This window comes from Odocoileus virginianus, chromosome 26 (genome assembly GCF_023699985.2).
Source record: "Odocoileus virginianus isolate 20LAN1187 ecotype Illinois chromosome 26, Ovbor_1.2, whole genome shotgun sequence".
Classification (NCBI taxonomy): Eukaryota; Metazoa; Chordata; class Mammalia; order Artiodactyla; family Cervidae; genus Odocoileus; species Odocoileus virginianus.
The window spans coordinates 12,455,619-12,476,012 of record NC_069699.1 but is presented as its reverse complement, the minus strand read 5'-3'; the positions used below and the strand labels follow the sequence as shown (position 1 = coordinate 12,476,012).

At 44.8% G+C, this 20,394-nt stretch overlaps 1 protein-coding gene across 12 annotated transcripts in view; it reads right to left on the bottom strand.

The window, feature by feature from the left end:
* TRAK1 (trafficking kinesin protein 1) overlaps positions 1-20,394 on the bottom strand; it is a 99,880-nt gene that overhangs the window by 48,283 nt on the left and 31,203 nt on the right. For 2 of the 12 annotated variants that reach the window (XM_020872439.2, XM_020872440.2), the window contains exon 1: positions 10,990-11,348. The exons of 6 other annotated variants lie outside the window; for them this stretch is intronic. In XM_020872439.2, coding sequence (XP_020728098.1) covers positions 10,990-11,053 — 64 coding nt within the window. In that variant the 5' untranslated portion in view covers positions 11,054-11,348. Of the gene's footprint in view, positions 1-3,427; positions 3,552-10,989; positions 11,349-20,394 lie in introns of those variants that run through there. 4 more of the 12 variants (XM_020872437.2, XM_070455492.1, XM_020872442.2 and 1 more) reach the window with 3 other exon arrangements.

The window sequence follows — 20,394 nt, the reverse complement described above, 5'->3', positions numbered from 1 at the left end:
TGGGTTGGCTCTTTGCATCAGGTGGCCAAAGCACTGGAGCTTTAGCTTAAGCATCGGTCCTTCCAATGAATATTCAGGGTTGATTTTACTTTAGGATTGACTGGTTTGATTTGTTACCCCAAACTAATTTTATCCTTCAGTTTTCAATCCAAAGCACCTCTTTAGGAACTCTTAGCAGTGTAGGACACCGCCTCAGAATCCAGGGAACACAGTTGCATCTACATCAAGCACGTATTTTTCACTATTCACAGAGACTTCTTTTGCACACGTGGTAGTGTGACAGGATCAGAAGAAACAGAGTCCTGCCCAGTGAACTCCTTGCTTCCAGCAAAAGTGGACACAGAAACCAACCATTCTGAATCAAATCCCTGTCTTCCTGATCTACGCCATAGACTTCTTCAGGCTGGGAGCAAACCTCGTGAATTTTATTTTCCAAAGAAAACTGAGCACATTGACAATGAAGTGTGCCTTCCATATCCATGGGCTGTACATATGCAGATTCAACTAACCCCAGATTTAAAATATTCATAAACAAAGAAAATTCCAAAGAGTTATAAAAAGCAAAACTTGAATTTGCCACTGCTGGCAACTATTTGCATAGCGTTTACAAAGTATTAGGCATTGTATCAATAAATAATCCAGAGATTTAACATATACAGGAGGATATGTGTAGGTTCTATGCAAATATTGTGCCATTTTATATGAGGGACTTGAGTATCCATGGGTTTTGGTATCTATGGTGGTCCTGCAACCAATCCCCTGTGGATAATGAGGATCAACTCTAGCTTTCTTTTGCAGTTACTGTCTTAAAAATATTATTTTCACCTCCTGGACAGCTAAATTGGAGAAGGAAATGGCAACCCACTCCAGTGTTCTTGCCTGGAGAATCCCAGGGGCAGAAAAGCCTGGTGGGCTGCCGTCTATTGGGTCACACAGAGTCGGACATGACTGAAGTGACTTAGCAGGACAGCTAAAAGCTTTTTTATTAGAGAAAGGAGGGAAATTGGATAGGAACAAATAAGAGGCCAGGAAGAGAACTGTAACAGGCTATCTTAAGAGGGCAAATACAGAGCAGATCCCCAATCCTCCCCTCCATCAAATCTGATCACAAAGTAGAGACCCTGGCATCTGTGAGGTATGGGCCAGCACCAGGCAAAGTGCACCAGAATCATGCAGAGGGTGCGTAAAACCCAGACTACTGGGCCCCAACCCAGTATGTCTGATTCAGCACGTCTGGGGCTGGGCCCAAGAATGTGCCTTTGTAACATGTTCCTGGGTGATACGGATGCTGCTAGATGGGACCCCACCTTGAGAACTGCTAGCACAGTATTTAAGAGCGGTCTATGTAGGGTCCTAGAGCCAGTTTACATAGGTTGAAATCACCTACGAGCTGTGTTACTTCAGATGAGTTGCTCACGTTTCTTCTTATAAGCCTATATAATGGAAAATCATAACAGTCCTTAAAGTCCTATGCTTACTTTAAAGATTAAATGCATGAATTTAATTAAAGTACTTGGAATAGCACCTGGCATTTAGTAAGTACATAATAAACAGAGGTTATCATCATCATTATCATCTGGCTTTCAGTTTAAAAAAAAGTTTTTAAAAATATACATGAAACATATATAAAATATGTGCAGTATATTTTTTCTTCTCTTGATAAGGATATATGATACTTCTCTAGAACCTACTATAACCTTTCATTTAGAATCATATGGCTCAATAATTGATTTGAAAAATCATCTTACTATGCTTTAAGACAGCAGCTCATCTCATACTTTAAAGTGCACAGGAATCCCCTGAAGGTCTTGTTAAAATGTAGATTCTGACTCAGCAGGTCTGGGGTGCTGCCTGACAGTCTGCATTTCTAACAAGCTGCCAGGTGATGTGGACACCCAGTCCACATGCTGAGTGGCCTGGCTTTAAGGGACACAAGCTGATCTAGTGAGGTCTGGGCTAGCCCTGGTTCTGTTAGAACAGATAGATGCCTTTCTCTGGATCATTTCCAGGAACCCAATAAATGCACAGTCCCCACTGGGCCGTCACTCCTCTCTCCTTTCACCTCCACCATCTCCTTCAGGGAAGGACTGGGTGGGGCTCCAGGCTTCAGCAGTGCTCCCACCTAGTAGTAGTAGTGAAAGTCACTCAGTCGTGTCTGACTCTTTGCAACCACATGGACTATACAGTCCATAGAATTCTCCAGGCCAGAATACTGGAGTGGGCAGCCGTTCCCTTCTCTAGGGGATCTTCCCAACCCAGGGATCAAACCCAGGTCTCCCACACTGCAGGTGGATTCTTTACCAGCTGAGCTACAAGGGAAGCCCCTGCTCCCCATTCCCCTTCGCCAATTAAACACTTTTAACTGTCCCATAGGTGAAGTGTTAATATTTCAGGGTAGTAAACTCAAAAGACAAACACGTTCAGTATACAGCCAATTATAAACCGTTTAAAAAACAAAAGTTATTGTAAGACATGGAAACAGGCCATCAGAGAGCAGAATTTTGAAAAAAATCTTTTGATTGCTTTTACTCAAAACCTAAAGAACTTCCCACAGTCGCTCTTTAACCATTCTGTTTTACCCCCCTCCCCCCTCCTCTGAAAAATTTCTTTTTCTAGGCTTTGAGTGAAAACCCCAAAAGCCCAACTAAGAAGCTCACACTCAGCATTTGGGTGTATCTTTATTTAATACCCTCCCTCTTTTCTTTCTTTTTTTTTTTTTCCATTTATTTTTATTACCCTCCCTCTTTTCAAAAAGCAGCACCTCTTTGATAAAGCCTGGTGGTAGGTTCCCAGGTAATTCCAGTGTCAGCCCTTATATTTTTTCTATTAGAAATATTTCTCTATATATATATATATATTTTAAAAATCCCTATTTCAAAATGGTGATTAATAATTTTTTAAATAAACAATTTCCTAAAGTAAACAAAAACATTTAATAACGACTCAAGTTTCTATTAACCCACCAAAACTCATTCTGTCAAAAGAAAACAATGAAAACTCTTAAAACAGAGTGCTAAGATGCTGCAAAGAGGGAGGGCGCTACTGATATTTGCAACAAGTATGAATTTCAAAGTTAACTGAATTGTAGTTAAGCAGCAGAAGCTAGACACAATAATACACACTGTTGATTCCATTTACATGGTTGAGAACAGGCAAAACAAATCAAAGGGGATACAAGTTAAGACAGCGCGGGGTCTTCCAGGAGGGAGGTGTCAGCTAGAAAGAAAACGGGAGACAAGGAGACGTCCCAGGATGCTGGAAACACAGCTTCTCTCCTGCTGGCTTTACAGTCACCACGTAAGACATGTGCACTTGGCCTTATACTCCACTGAGGAAATCAAAGACCACTGTGAGACCAGTAAAACAGCCAATTCTATGTAGATGCTAACAGGAAAAGGATCAGACTGGAGCAAAGAACAGAATTTACCCTCCTCCAAGAGGTCCAGGGCTTCCTGCTGCTCCCAGGGGGGCTTCCTCTCTTCATTCTGGCAGTCATACTCAAAACATTCTTCTTCTCCCACATCTCTTAGGGACATTGCTGAAGTCACCCCAAAGCCAAAACATCACCCTAAGGAGCTGTCTTTGAGGGAGCTCCTGGCTGTCTTCCCGGAGGAGGCATTGGAGCCGGCGCCCCTGGGGCGCACGCAGGGCCCTGGTGGGGGCCACGGACATGCCCCGGCCCAGCTGAAACGGAGGGTGTGCACAGGGCCACTGGCCCATCGCCACCCAGGTGGACCCGGAAGGAGGTGGCTCCCAGAGCCAGGAGGCGGGGCGCAGGGGGTGAAGCACCTATCAGGATCGGGAAAGCCCCGCCCAGTCCTGGAGCGGGGCTGGACGGAGGTGGGGGGCGGGGTGGCTCTGACAGGTGCAATGGAGTCAGAGGGGAGGGGAGTAGGCAGGTGCATGATGTCAGGCCAGCTATTTGCATCCAGATTCTTCTCCCACTTTTCCTCCCCCAGAAGCAATGACGAATGGTGACTTCCTGGAAGTTTCACGGAGCGACTGCAAAGGCTAATACCAACTATGCCTCAAGCAGATACATACACCTGTTTAAAGTTGGGGCTCTGGCAGAGGAGGTGCCCTGGCGACTGATTGCCCAATACTCTCCGATGAGAGCTTCTGTGGGTGTGCCTCAAAAGGAGACAAATCTGAGTGTGACAACAGTATGACACAGTGCTGAACAGGGAAGGAAAAGACCGTTTGGGTTTCTAGCAAGAGGAAAAGGGGAAATTGCAGTAAACATGACTTGTGTTAAGCCTAATTCACCCCAGTCTTTCTTTGGTAGTAATATATTGCATTTGCTCTTTTTAAACTGCATTTTATAAATTCCACTCTTACTCTACATCCATGGTTTCACAGCCAAATTTATAAATACTTTTTTCTAATTGCAGGATAAGAAGGGAAAAATCTATAGCCTAAAAGTTTGCAAAGTTGCCTGAAAAAAAGAATCCAGTTTTATTGCATATCTCATGATCAATCCCTTTGCACTGTTTGATTTTGCCTGTAACAGTGAAATGGCAGGTCCTTCCATCAACTCCACTGAAACGTGGCCTGAAGCACTGCTGTCTCAGAGAATAACAGCATAGCCTACAATTCCTGGGCATTAGCCACCTCCCTGCCACAGTGTGGCAGGTCTCTCTGCTCCTAAAAGCTATAGCAGGAGGTCCAAACTACCTCTCTGGCCAGTCACCTCCCTCAGGTAACCAAGAAGGCCTTTAGCAGAGGCAAGATTGTCAGCAAGAATTCTCTGCACAAGTTCAGGAACTTGGTCATGTCCATCTTTGAATCCTTAAGGCTGCAGATCCTTCTTAGGCAGCTAAAAATGTCCTCTACACGGAATCACTACCTCCATAAAAATGAATAGAAGACCACAGACCAGTGCCTATAGACAGAAAATGAAATAAAGATTTTATTAAAATTAATACCTAAAGACATATGCCTTGACAGGTTATTTTCTGGAACCTGCAAAGAATTGCTACATTTTACAGTGGTAAAAATGTGTTGTTTATAAAAAGTCAGGTCAGTAGGAATTCAGTGGCAGGAAGCACAAAATCACATTTGAAAATCTTCATAAGTTTAAATACAATGTTTATAAAGGCATACACTCTGGGAGGGGGGATACTTTCTTTAATCTCAATTGACGTTATCAAATTGGGGCTTGTTAATTCAATTCAAACGACAGTGAGTCTTAAGGCCTAGGAGGGGAGGGAGGGAGAAATCTCCACTTCGTGCATTATTCATTGGTGAGTATCAGATGGACTATGAGATGTGCAGGTTACTGGGCGGGGCTGCAGTATATACAAATGAAAACAAGAGCTGATTTCATATATGTGAAAATACTATTAAGTGATTTTACTCATTACCAGTTGGTTATACTCATCTCTTAACTCAATCCTAAGCTACCCTTAGTAAATGATGTCCAAGTCTCTTTGTATTATATAATTTAAAAAATATATATGCAAATTAAAGATAAATTTAGGACATGGTGTCATGAACACAAGACCACTCTAGCCTGCCCATGTCACCCCTATTCTCTCAGTTCCCTCATTCCTCAGGGTACTCCCCACCCCCACCTCAAACCCCTTCCCCTTCCTTTGCCCCACTTCCTCTGCAGGAATGTGAGGGAATTCTCCAACCTCATCCACCTCTGCATTCGCTTCAAGGTTAAAGGCAGAGATGGGCCAAAGTGCATCTTCTCGGAGAGAACAGTTGTTCCAAAAGTCAAAGCAGAATATGACACTTAAAGGTCAGCAAGAAGGCCTGGCCATCCCTGTGCCAGGTGACAGACGGACCACATGTCCCACACGGACGTGGGGCGTGGAGCTGAGGGTGGCCCGGCCCTCCCTCGAGAAGCTGCTCGCCCCAAGAGTCAAGCAGTCATAGTGTGTGCTGTCCAGTAGTGAGGACCAACTCAGGGGCTCGGAGCAGGAAGGAAGGGAGTGAGTTTGACCCAGGTCCGGGGAAGTTCAAGGCTACGGGAGGGAAGTGTCACTCGCCTCCCAGTGGGCAGAGGGACCTCTTCCTGGGAGGCTCCTCTCCAGCTGTTTCACATACTCCCCGAAGCTCCATCCTCCTCTGTCCAAAGAGTGGTTGCAAGCCACTAGAGCTATCTACTTAACACTGAAATCTCAACTGATTAAAATGAAATAAAGTCCAAAATTCAGTGACAGTAGCCACATTTTAGACACTCCACAGCCACAAGGAGCTAGTGGCTACCAAACCGGAGAGCACAGAATGCTTCCATCATCACAGAAAGTCCCACAGCACAGGCACGCCCAAGGCTGCCCCTCGTCTTTAGGACATGTGCTGCCGGAGCGAGCACTGCCCTTGTCTTTAGTCAGGAGCTTGGCACTCCTGGACCTGCGCCTGCCCTGTAGCCCGTCCTGCTACACCTCCTCCTCCACAGTCAAGAGTCTCCTGCCCCTCTGTGTCCCCTGCATTTTGCTTCACTCTCCATGAGCCTCGCTGTCCTTTCACTTCTCTGACCACACAGAGCAAGGTGGCCATCGGTGAAGGTCACTTCCCCAAGGCCCTTGCTTCTGCTATTTAAAAAAAAGAGAGAGAGAAACAAAAAGCTCTAAAAACTTAGTCTCTATGCTCCCTCTGGCCCTCTCTCAGCTCTTGAGCCCTTTGCTTCTACATCTAAGGGAGGACATTATCTCTGCTTTACTAAAGTTGCTGATAAAAATGTACAGCTACATCATATATTTACATTTAATTCTTTAAAAAAAAATCCTCTTAGCAGTCATTCAGAAAAGTGCTATGTCTGGAAAGGGAAAGTTAGTGTCTACCTCCAAGGGCACAGCCCACAAGAAACATGAAAAATGGGGCCTGCTTACATACGTTTGACACAAGTACAGGAAAGTCAGAAAATCATCTCAAAAGCCTAATAACAGTTTCTCAGTGAATGCTTAAAATATCTGACAAAACTTCACTCACAAACCAGCTACCCTGACATTTTAGAGGTCACTGCAATCGGGGAACAGCATACGTGCTACCTAAGTGTAACGCCATGGATTTTCATCACGGATAAGAAGTTGTAGAACAATCACTCTGTAATCTGCCTACGTGTTTCCATTTATAAAATAAATACGAACTACCCCCATCTCCCACCCCGACATTCAAACCTGTAACGTTGCAAAAGGGGACACAAGGGTGGATGATTACAAAAGAGACTACAGCAAGAAACAGGGTCAAGATACTCTACCTTGTTCAACAAACCAGTTACCTTTTCAGAGGAATTATTAAAAAGAACTTAATAACTAGTACTGTTTCTGAAAAGATAAAATTAAGCACTGGCCTGGCACTTCGCTGATCACAAAGAGCATTTACTTTATTTACATGCTTTTACCATCCTACAAGATGGCTCTGCCCAGTGGGATTGTCCCCATTTTCCAGATGGGAGAGTTGGGTTGATGGAGGCTTATGGGGTCCCAGGATGTGCCTAACTGCTGGTAAACAGAGGCAACAGGCTTCCAATGGAGTCGCTTGTGCTAAGCCCCGGGGGCAGTCAACCAAGACTTAATACCTGACCTAATTGCAGCTTCAGCCTCTCCCAGGAATGAAGTCTTAGCCAGACAGTCTGGAATTTCCTGGTCAGCAGTAATGAGGTAATCGGTCTGAGAGACCCCACTCGTCCCCCAAAGAAAGATGAGATAATCCTTTTTCTTGTCCCCGCTGCCTTCTGTCTACAAAAGCCTTCCATTTCACATAGCTCCTCTGAGCTTCTTTCTACTTGCTAGATGGGATGAGGCTCAATTCATAAATGGTTGAAGAATGCCAGTTTTATCTTTATCAGTTGAGTTTTGTTTTTAAATACCACACAGCCACAGAGAATGCAAAACGGGCCTCAAAGGCAGACTCCAGGCCCATGCTTTTCCTGCCATTCTGTCTATTTCTAGACTAATTATGAAAGTGCACTGTGTTTCTTTAACTCAAGGACATATACTTGAACCCAAACCTTTCTGAAAATTAAAAAGACCTCACACTCTTTCTAAGCATACTTTTCTTAAGTGACCAGTGGAGACAACCTAAGATTTCATGACAGACAGAAAGAATCATCTTCCAGACCCCTCTGCCTGGGGATGGTCTCCATGGCACAGTTCTCCAAGCATATCTGCTGCAAAGAATCACGTACAGCATGCACTAAAGATTCAGATTTCTCAGGGCCTCTCCTGGTCTGGACTTAGTCTGGGAATATGCTTTTTAAATAATGGGGTGACTCATGACTTGCCAGGTTTTAGAAGTTCCGGCAATTAAGAGATGGAACACATTTAATGTGGGTAACCAGGAACCTGTTTGATGCTAGAATTTGATGCAAATTCTGCTCAGGCCACTGCTGTATTACTGTGTTGATCATTGGCTATTTCAAACCACTAAAAATTACTTTAAGGTACTAGGCAATCAACCTTTCCATCTGCTTACTATTCTAAGCTCCTGACCCATGCCCCTGCTATACCCTCTGGGGTCTGATTGTGTTTGGGGGGCAGGGGGGCAAGACAGAGTATTAAACTCCACAACTAAAACTCATTAAGGGGGAGGATACAGTCAGTAGACTGAATAAACCTCAAAAGAGAACAGCAGCCATTTCTTAAGTCCACATTTAATAGAGCGGTCCCTAATTGTCCTGCAGTTTATATTCCCACCCCTTATGTATTACTTTTTCGGTGCTAAGCTTGCAACTTAAGTGCAAGTCAGTAACTATGACCTAAATGATGATTTTGCATCTTTTTTTTAAAACATTTGCCTCATCTTTTGTTATTACTACAGATAGCGCCCTGGAAGTTTCCCTCATTAAAGATTCCAATGACAAATAATAAGAGAAACAAAGCAACACTGTGTGTCTAACACCTACCTGGCCTCCTCACCAGGAAGTTCAGAACCAGCAGATGAAAGGGCTATTCAAAGACTGCTTTGCAGTTTTAAAGATGCATAAAAACAAAGGCACATTGCCTCCATTTCCAAACTAACCTGGTGAGGTCAGGAAAGAACCCAACTAGTCAGACATGTATAAACAAGCACCGTCAATATTAGCATATTCCTGAATTACCCACTCCCTTTTGCGGGCTTTCCTAAACCACATTAGTTCTGAGCTTCCATTCCTTTGATTCTCCCGTTTTGCTAACTATCTTTAAAATGGTATTATGAAAATGTTAGTTGTCCCAGCAAATTCCGTCCCAGTGGCCTTCTCCACTTCATCCAAATTGGTACGGAGGAGAAAAGCAACTATTTCACTCAGCATACACTCAGACAGTAACTGCCATCAACATTCATTTACCCTTGGACTGATGAGCTGCCTCTTTTTCTGTTTTCCTTTTCTGCTGGAAGAAGAGAGATCTGGCTGCCTGGGGCCAAAAAACTCAACCAAGAAACGGCTGGGTAAGAAAATCCTTCTGAGAGACACCCAGACAAGACCTGGCCTCTTCTCACCCTTCAGACTGAGCACCACGAGTGACTGCCTTCATTTCCTCAGACAAGGGGGTAAAATAAAGCTGGACAGTTTCACAGTTAGGGTAAGACAGTGAGAAACCTTCCCCCATCACTTCCGGGGCGGCTCTGGGGGAGCCATGGCCACACCCAACACCTCCGCTGTAACCAGTGTGCATGGTCCAGTGGTCCAAACTCAAAAAAGTTATGGAGGGTTCAGCGAGTCACAAATCACCAAGGAAAATTCAAGAGGTCAATGATGGAATCTGAAAAGAAGTACCCCTATAACTGCCTCCTGGAGTTGGGTAATAGGATAGGAACTTGCTTTAAGAATAATATACCCAAAGTAAAACAACTGAGTCATCTTTCCCCCTCACGACCCTGGGAGCTGCCCACCACCATCATCACTCAGACGTTTACAGATGCACAAGGACTCGACATAGCAATGTCTGCATCTATCGCTCGGGGATGGTGGGGCTCCGCTGGGGAAGTTTCTCGGTGCATTCAAATACCCACCCACCCGCTCCAACAAAGCCTTTTGGCCTTTCTTCTGTGGCTCACAGTCAAGGCCAAAATTAGCAAATACAGAGATAATTATGCAGTTCTTCAGAATATTAATGAGGCCAGGTCCCAGCCTGTTACATCATTCAGGTTAATCAAATGTAGTCATGTTAGAGTGATCTGAAACTCCCGATTCAATTAAAAACCAGTTACCTTACCTATTACTGGCTCGTGTGGGCTGAGAACATTATGATCACCAGGGAATGGACCCTTCAAGTATACAGATATTGGGTTCTCTTGTGTGTGTGTGTTTATGTAAAGGCATAGAGGGTCACTTTAAAAGAGAAATTAAAGACGACAGGTTAACTGTGTCATATACAATTTGACGCCAACCCCCTAGGCGCCCAAGGCCCCTCCCCTGTGGCCTGAGAATGCACCTGAGTGCCATTTCCTGGTGTCTGGAACCTCCAGAGGCTGCTCCAGCCACAGAAACTCCGCCTAGTCTCCTCTGGAATGTACCACACCCTCCCTGCCCAAACGCATAGGATACAGACTCTTCCAGCCCCTCCCAACATCTCCCACCCCGTCTCTGTGGAGTCCCGCAAGATAATTCATTTGACTTGACTGCCAGGTGGGAAGCTGCTTCTGCTTTTTTTCCAGCCTCCCCTGGGCTCCCAGGTCTGGGCCCAGGAAAGGTGGATTCTCTAAGGCCAGAGGACCACTTCCTGAAGATACTAGTCCCTGGACCATAGATGATGACATCTCCACTTGCACACACACACACGCATCACCCCAGAGAGAATTCAATCCCACTGAAGTGCAATGCTCACAAGCCCAGCACGCCAACACCATCTCCAGACTGGCCAAGGAGCCTCCCCCCATCACGAGCCCTGCCCACCTTCTGTCCCCCCTTCACCACGCCTTCGCAACGGTCAGAGCCATGCCGTGCTGCTCCTGTGCCCCCCCCCCAGTCTCCCCAGGAAGGTTCCAGGACACCACCTCCCCCGAAGGGAGACAATGGCCCTACACATCCCCGCTCTGTTTTGCAGGAGCCATAATTACCGTCTGAGCATTCTTCATAATACCAGTCTAGTTCATAATAATCCGCTTCGATAAATTTCTGCATAGTCAGTATTCTGGCAGAGGAAAGAATGGACTTCACGGCACCATCGACGTCAGGTGAAACGCTGCCATGCCCCCCTGCCCTTCCAGAATGCCGGGCAGAAGAGCATCCCCAAACATGCCAGAATTAAACTGTGCATCCTTAATGACAGTCTGGAGCCAGGACGGAAAAGGGGCAGTGAAAAGGAAAATCATGGAGGGGGAAGAGGAGGAGCACAGCTATCAGAGACCCTGGCAGTCCTGCTAATAAAGCGGCAGCGGCCAGCAGCCGTGAATGGGAGTAGCCAGAGCCGTCCTATCCGGGCGCACAGAGGGTGACGTCAGGGACACACACCACCACCCTGAGGTCTCACTCCAGCCTCGCCGCCCCGCTCCCGCTCATCTTTCAATCTAACAGTTGCCATAGAAACAGGCCAGCTCAGAAAAAAAAAATGATGCAGAGATGGAGGAAATGTCTTCCAAGGATGCTGGGAGCAGGGGCTGAGAGGTGCCACGTTGGGAGAAAGGAGGGCGTGCAGGCAGGGAAGGGGGTGGCGCCAGGAACCTTATCACCATCATCTCTTCCAACAAATGTCAGGACAAGTTTATCTATCTGCTTAATCCTGGGTCACTATGGACTTTACATTTGAAAAATAACCGCTTTAAAAATCTGCAACTTCTTTCCTCAACCTGATTTTAAACATTAAACATCTTTCCTTAAAAATTTTGACCGCCGCCTAAAGGAAATGTAAATTACTCAGAAAAGGGAACCATTTTCATACAGATACAGTCCTGTTCTCTGTTCATGCCTTGGCTCAAGGCAACTCCTGGAAAAACAGCCTGCAGCATGCAAATAGAGGAGAAAGCCATCACAGAGGGGCTGTGCAATAAGATAGACTGCTTTCATGGACACTAAAATGTGTTATCAAAGTACAAAAATGTACACCAAAAGGAAACAGCCCGCCCTCAGGAAGGTGGTTCCCTCCAGGAAAGGAGTGAGGGAATAGGACTTTGAAACTGTCCTTATAAATGCATTGTGCATGTTTTATTTGGGCTTCCCTGGTGGCTCAGTGGTAAAGAGCCCGTCTGTCAAGCAGGAGACAAGGGTCTATCTCTGTGTCGGGAAGATCCGCTGGAGGAGAAAATGGCAACCCACTTCAGTATTCTTACCTGGAGAATCCCATGGACAGAGGAGCCTGGTTGGGCTACAGTCCAACAGAGTCAGACACAACTTAGTGACTAAACAAAATGTTTTATTTCTTACCAAAAAAAAAAAAAAAAAAGGAAAGTGAAGCTAACATTTATTAGTCCTAATTATTTAGCATGTTTGAAATATTTCACTTAAATGAGTAATGGATAATTAAATAGATTTTAGACTTGCTAAAGTCTAACTTTGCTAAGTTTGCTAAGTTTAACTTTATAAGTTAAACTCATTTGCTAAACAGGGTTGCTCAACCTCAGCACTACTGACACACAATTAGGTTCAGACTGTTCTCTGTGGCAGGTGCTGTCCTGGGCGTGGCCTCTACCCATTTAGGTGCAAGAAGCACTACCCTGTCTCTCTGCTGACCTGACATGCAAAAATGTCTCCAGATGGTACCAAATGACCCTTGGGAGCAAAATCTCTCTCGAAAACTGCTGCCCTAGAGCAAAACTACCTATGGGGGCTACCTATGGAACCTCACCAGCCTGTTAGCCGGGTACTGTAACCATCTGTTGGTGTCAGGGGCAACAAATGTGCCAGCTCGGTCCAGCTTTCCTCTTAATTTTCTACTCAAGACTGTATAATGTGGGAATGAGTGATAGCAAAAGGACTTTTTTCCACTACTGGGAGGGCAAGCTTCTTTCCTTCCACAGTGATCAAACAGGGAGGCTTTCCCTCTATCTTTCCAAAGGCACATGATGCCCTAGTTAATGAACTTGGAGGAAAAGGCATCCCTCTAGGGCAGGGCTTCCCAGGCTTTAAAGTGCATGTGAATTATTTGGAGCTCTTGCTAAAGTGCAGATTCTGATGCCTCAAGTCTGCAACTGTGCACAATTTTCTGCATTTCTAACAAGCTCTCACATGCTAGCAAGGCTGCTGGTCCCCAGATGACACTTCATGGCAAGGCTCTTCAGTAGGAAAGAACGATCTGGCAGTAGATTTTAGTGTGTGTGTGTGTGTGTGTGTGTGTGTGTGTGTGTGTGTGTATGTGTGTGTATGCATGTATATGTGTATATCTGCCTAACTGTGTGTATGGGTAGTAGCTAATTTAAAGGAAAACTATTTGAGTGTGTACGTTGAGGGGGCGGTGGTTTATACATGCCCTTCCCTCTCCCTGACCCCAACTTGGATACACATTTAAAATTTTCTAGGACATTAACCTATTTAAAGTCAGCAGCCAACAGTTTTAATTTCTGCTGTAACTGCCCCCATTACCTGAACACATCTCTCTTCCTTTGGTCCTTATCATGTCTCTCTCTGCCATCGACGGCAGCTCTCAAGAACACCACAGCAAACCACCAGGCAGCCTCTCAGATGTCACTCCTCATGACAGATGAGCTGAGGCTGGCGTCCTAAGGTTTTTGTTTGTTTAAAGTTCCCTAAGGGGTGCTTCTGAAAGATGATTATAGGTCTCATAAATAAACTGATGGGCAGCTAACAGTTTCCTCAAAATCAGCATGTTTAACAGGTTCAATCCAATACAGGGGGTGAGGTCTAGTATGAACTTTCAAAGTGAAGATGGAATGAAGGAACAAAGGATGCAAACTCCATAAAGCATCATAGAAAAGTCAGGTGCAGTTAGAAACCTCTTCAACAAAGGCTTATGTAGGAGACTTGGGTTTGATCCCTGGGTTGGGAAGATCCCCTGGAGAAGGGAATGGCAACCCGCTTCAGTATCCTTGCCTGGAAAATTCCACAGACAGAGGAAACTGGAGGGCTACAGTCCATGGGGTTGCAAACAGTTGCACGCAACTGAGCGACTAACACTTTTCAACAAAGGCTTGGCACACTTACCTCATGGCGGTATGAATTTTTAAAATATTTTATTTACATACCATATCACCACAGAAGCAAAAAATAATGAATAGATGGATGGATGGATACACGGATGGACTACTAATGGCAGGCAGTTTAATATCATAGCTCAGAGCAAGGACTGTTGGAGTCGGACCGCCTGAAGTTTGGTTCAGGCTCCTCATTTGCCATCTGTGACCTTCTTAGACACCTGAGTCTTACCTGCTAAATGGCATGACTATAATACCTGCCACACAGACAGGGTGAGGCATTAATTAATGCACGGGAGAGTGCCTAGCACACAGTGCCTGGGACAAGTGAGTCTGCAACAAATGTTAGTTGCAATCATCTTCATCACTCTAATTCTTTAAAAAAGGAAACAAGCCGGTATGAGCAATTAAAAAGAAAGCACAATTTTCTAAGCTATAATTAGGGAAATGAGGTAGAAACGTCATTTATTAGCTTTTTTCCAGCATAATAAAAGGCATTGAGTTCACAGTAATGAGCAGGAGTGGTAATCTAGGGGTGGGATGGTGCCATTTCTCAGTAGCAACATATCACTGAACATGACTTTTATCAAACCCAAAGACTGTATACATCTAATTTACTTTTTAAGAAAATGCAAAAGAAAGAAATGAGTACGGAAACAGCATTATTTATGGGTGAATTTTATGGGCCTTGAGGAAGTTTTTTTTTTTTTTGACCAAGTTTTAAATCGAACGTCTATATCAAAATTGCCGCGTGATAGGCTCCAAAGGATAAAGTAATCCATCCACAACTCTGCAGAGATGGTTCCAAGGTTAAAATCCAGGTGTGCATGCATGCTCAGTGGTGTCCGACTCTTTGCGACTGTGGACTATAGCCTGCCAGGCACCTCTGTCCATGGGATTTTTCGTGCAAGAACACTGGAGTGGGTTGCCATTTCCTTCTCCTGGGATCTTCCTGACCCACCCCTGGATCAGGAATCGGGACAGGTCCCAGAAGCAGCCTGAGAGAAGCCCTTGTCCATTCACTCAACACTATTTAAGGAGTGCTGACTGCACATCAGGCCTCAGCCCTTTACCACTCACTCACTCCTCAGACGCCTGGTCCCTAAGACACCCCCGCACTGGGCAGACGAGGGAAGGGGCCTCAGAAAGCTGAAGTTGTTTGACCAGGATCGCTCAGCAAAAACCAAGAGCAACTGAATACAAACCAGGCACCAGTCACCTCCAGAACTTTTTCTGTCAATAACTGAGAAAACACTGAAGGAGTATTTACAAATAAAATTTGAATGCATGATACAGGATGTTCAGGGCTGGTGCACTGGGATGACCCAGAGGGATGGGATGGGGAGGGAGGTGGGAGAGAGGTTCATGATGGGGAACACATGTACACCCATGGCAGACTCAAGTCAATGTATGGCAAAACCAATACAAAGTTGTAAAGTAAAATTTAAAAAAAATTTTTTTTGAAAGAAAAAAAAAGGAGGGGGTTGGAATTAAAGGGATATTTCTCTACCCATCCCCAGCAGATCAGCATTCTGATGCCAATTTTAACACGGCTTCTTGGAAAGTTGTTGATTCCATGTCTTGGGGCAGGAAAAATCAAGATAGGCCTGCAATAGCATGTTGCACAAAAGTAAACAACCACTCCAAAAGGTCTGGGGTAGGAGTGATCAGGCGTCAGAGCCCACTTAAAAGGACATCACATTGCCAGCTTGTGATAATTCTAACATCAAAAAGAAAATACAATCAATAACAGTTAAAGGTTGGGTCTGTCAAGACCATGAATATCAGTGAACATGAAAACAAAAAGGGTAACCAAGTGAATAAGGCTACTGACATAAAAAGGAAAGTGGAATATAATAGGGAGATATTTTTAATTTATCTTAAGCAAGGGAGAGTAGGTGTGTGTGACTGTTCTATTTCTGTCACTAATATTTTTCATAAAACACTGTATGAACACCATTCTAAGTAGGGTGGCTATGAATAAGCCAACCGGATATGGGAGGAGGAAGCAGGTAAAAGAATAGGAAAACCTGATGCTGTGGCCACAACTACCCCAGGTAGAAGGAGGATCAGCTCCTGAGCTACAAAGTTAGTTACGTATCCTCTTTTGTAAGCATTTAAGGAGAATCTAATAGATTGGGTCTGCCAAATTAAGAAGACTCTAATTACAAGAGGACTCATAATCAAACTTAAATGCTGTTCAGTCTTCGTGACCCTGTGGACTGCAGCACGCCAGGCTTCCCTGCCCTTCACCATCTCCCAGAATTTGCTCAAACTCATGTCCATTGAGTCAGTGATGCTATCCAACCATCTCATCCTCTGTTGTCCCCTTCTCCTCCTGGCCTCAATCTTTCCCAGCTAATGAGTCAACCCTTCATTATCAGGTGGCCAACTTAAATTATTAAAAAAAATAATAAAAATAATAAAAATAATAAAATTTCTAAGTTTTAAACTATTAGATGTGTAGTAATTCATATACACATACATGATTTTATATACTCATATGCATATATATGTATGCAATAAGAATTCAAAATAAATTATTCACACATTTTAAAAATGAATACATGCTAACAATTTTGGATTAAATTACAACTGATGCAGTTATGAGTTTGCCTTGAAGTGTCTCAGATGTTACAGGCCACATGCCACCTTCCTCCGCACTGCAGATGATGAGCACGGGCCACACCAGGGCCCCCGAGTGGCCAACCATACAAGCAGGTGGGAGAAGGGTGGCTCCCGTGTTCCTCCCTCTGGTTGGAAGCAGAACCGCTCAGGGCCCCAATCCTCCTCTACAACATGCCCCTGGTCTCCAGAGCTTTCCTCCCTTCAGGAAGTACTGCAAGCCTTCTACCTGCATCCCAGGGTAGCCAGGACAGAAGAGGGGAGGGCTTCCTAATCCTCCATTCTTGACGGGGTCAGGGGGACTTGCATGAAATACAGGCTGACAAGCAGGCCTTCCCTCCACCGGTTGCAGAAAATTAACTAACAGGATGCTTCTGCAGAGTTTTCTTTCTGATCTTTATTTTTTAAAACACTGCCACTGCCAGTCACCGAGCTCCCGCAGCAGAAGGCAGGCTGCTAACGAACAGCTTGCTGTCAACTACCCCCTCCCAAACCATCTCCACCTCATTTCAGGCACAGGAAAAACAGGCACCCATCCCACCTCCAGGGAGAAGGTGAGGACAGAACAGAGGCGGGAGACAGCACCCAACAAAGCACTACAGAGACAAAGAGCCCCCCAGCTTGGAAGCAGTCCTCATTAAAATCACTCATACACCTGAGCAAGATACAGAGAAGCAGAGTTCCGATGTGCTGCTGGGGTGCCCAGTTTGCTTCCTGCACCCTCGGAGGGCTGCATGGGGCATCTCATTCCTGGGACCAGCAGGTCACGCAGCAGATGTTCCAGGGTTCAAAACATAAATCAGAAGCTTAGAACACAAACCATAACCCAGAATCACTACGGCCTGAGCCCATCGCTGGTGGGGAGGGCGGTGCGGATGGGCTAACAAGCTGAGCTGTCATATCAATTTCCCACCTGAGTCTGTTCCAGCTTTGTCTTAGACATGCTGGATTCCCTTGAAAAGGAAAACAGTCAATCCATAGAGGACTGCTTGCCAACCAATTTTGTCCTTAAAAGAAAAAGCAAAGACACACCAACACTGGAATCTGGACTGATGAGAAAGAGTGGAAGCTGGCAGGCGGCAGGTGACAAAGCAGGCCTAAGGTCACAGGGTAATCTGCCTCCTGGTATGAGCACCCAGCTGCCTTGCTCACCGGATACTGGGGTTCCTGGTACCGTCGGCATCTGCTGTGGTATGGGTGTGGCTGCTCTGCACCTTCACAGATAAGCATTTTCTATTCCCCCTCCGCACTGATGCCTGAAACCCTGGCCCACACCTGGGGATGAGGATGGCAGGGGGCGGGGGGTGGGTGCTTTGACTGTGTGTCGCTGACACATGAGAAGTGACTGTGCGGCCAGAGCTTCTCTGTCTGCAGAAGTCCACCTGCAGACTTCTGCTAAAAAGCAACGAAAATGGGCCCAAGCAAGAACCGTTCTGCTCACATGAGGAGTGAGCATAAGAGGGGAGAAGGCACAATCCCAGGGCTCCCTCAGGTCCTCACCTGCAAACAAAATGGCCTGAGGTCTTGAGAATGGCAGAAAGGACATAACTAGGACGACAGCATTTACATTAGAAAACTCAAGGCAACTGTTTACAAATATACCATAACGTATACATTTTAGTGTTATTTGTTAGCAAAGGGTAAGAAAACATTTTCCCCAGCCATTAGATCCCTTCTCCATCCTCTATACAACCTTCCCGATACCCATCATTCATCTTTCCTTCCTTCTTTCAACCCCACCCACCACAATGTTTGTGGTGCTCCACATGCAGCCCTCCTACACACACAAACACAAACAAACCACGTTTTCTCTTAGGTCACACCTCATATAACTTGTGATCCTTCCCTTTAGAAGGTCAGCATTGTGCAAAATTTAATTCAATTTGCACAGACTCAGTGCATACTGTGGAGTCTATTTTTGTTTCACTTAGGATTTTGGACTTTCCTGATGTCTTAGATGGTAAAGAATCCACCTGCAATGTAGGAGACCTGGGTTCGATCCCTGGGTTGGTAAGATCCCTGGGTTGAGAAGGGAATGACTACTCACTCCAGTATTCTTGCCCGGAGAATTCCACAGACAGAGGAGCCTGGTGGGCTACAGTCCGTGGAGTTGCAAAGAGTTGTATAGGACTGAGCGACTTTCATGACTTTCACTTCACTTCATTTAGGATTTTAGTTAGATGAAGGCAGTTTCTGGAAAGTGGCAACAAAGTGATCTTTCTATTCTATACATTGCAATTTTGCTTTGTCTTTGCAAAAAAAAAAAAAATAAGAGAAAAACTTGGTTTTTAACTTAAAAGATACTTTTGCATATTCTTATTTAATCAGCACTTGTTAAGCACCTATTTCATGCAAGGCACTAGGCGGACTTCAGCCTTTTTAAACATGAAGCAGAAATGGGCTGTACAATAACAATTGGACTAGATGAATGGTCTTTGATTGTTTGTTGCTGTTTAAATTTTACAAAATTAAAATGGGATGAGGAGCTGGATTAACTGCAGTTGCCCAGACCCCATCCACTCCTTCCACACAAGCAAGGTAGACAACTCGGTACAGGATGCCAGCCAAGGGCCTCGAGAGCATCCTGTGTCGGCCCCACCCGGTGCAAAGTCCCAGGTTAGGTAGTGAAAGAAAACCAGTAATCCGATGTTTTCACTTCCTGAGCCAGAAAACATCAACATGAACTCAAACAAAGTCAAGCTCACAAAAGATTACAGGTACAGACTAGTCATTCAATAAATACTTGTTGACTGATTCATTAATAGTACTTTATGGCAAAAGCAAACAATGAGGTGATGTCTTCAAACTCTCATCTGCTTTACAACCTCTTCTTGGGGCTTCCCTGGTTGCTCAGATGGTAAAGAATCTGCCTGCAATGCAGGAGATCTGGGATCAATCCCTGGATCAAGAAAATCCCCTGGAAAAGGAAATGGCTACCCACTCCAGTATTCTTGTCTGGCGAATCCCATGGACAGAGGAACCTGGTGGGCTACAGTCCACGGGGTCACCAAGAGTTGGACACGATTGAGCGACTCACAACACTTCTCTTCTTAGGGAAAGGATTGTTCTGTTGAAGTCGTCAGCAGATCATTTGCACTTGAGATACAGAGAGATTTCATTTCTTGACAAATGCTCTTTGACCAAAAAGTTACCAAAAACATGGCCCTAGGAAAAGGAACCAGAAGGAGCCATAGCTATCTACATACCAACACAGCAATCTTCATGGCTGGTGACCACTGACTACTTTGTGACTAGAAAAATCTACAGCACACAGTCATTTCCACCTGAATTCAGGAAGCATGACCTAGAGACCACAGGATGCAGGGGGAAAAATTGCAGGAAAGAAGGAAACCTCATCTTGAAACTAAGCTACATCAGGCTAAGTGTCACTTGGGACAGTGACCTTTGGGGAAAAAAAATCAATTTTGAATATGTCAGACACATTTTTATGAACAAATAAGCTACTGACATATTCTAAAACAGGGTTCGCATTTTTCATGTTTACTAAATGAACTTTATTCTTAAACAGAATTTTTTTCTTATTTAACTTCTCTGAGAGAATGGTTAATTAAGGCATAAAGTTAGAACAGACAATACATGTTGGGAACTCAGAATCCCACTATGACATATGTATACCTGTGACTGATCCATGTTGATATTTGGCAGAAAACAACAAAATTCTGTAAAGCAATTATACTTCAATTAAAAATAAATAAAATGGGGGAAAAAAAGGACCCCACCTTACTAGCTGTG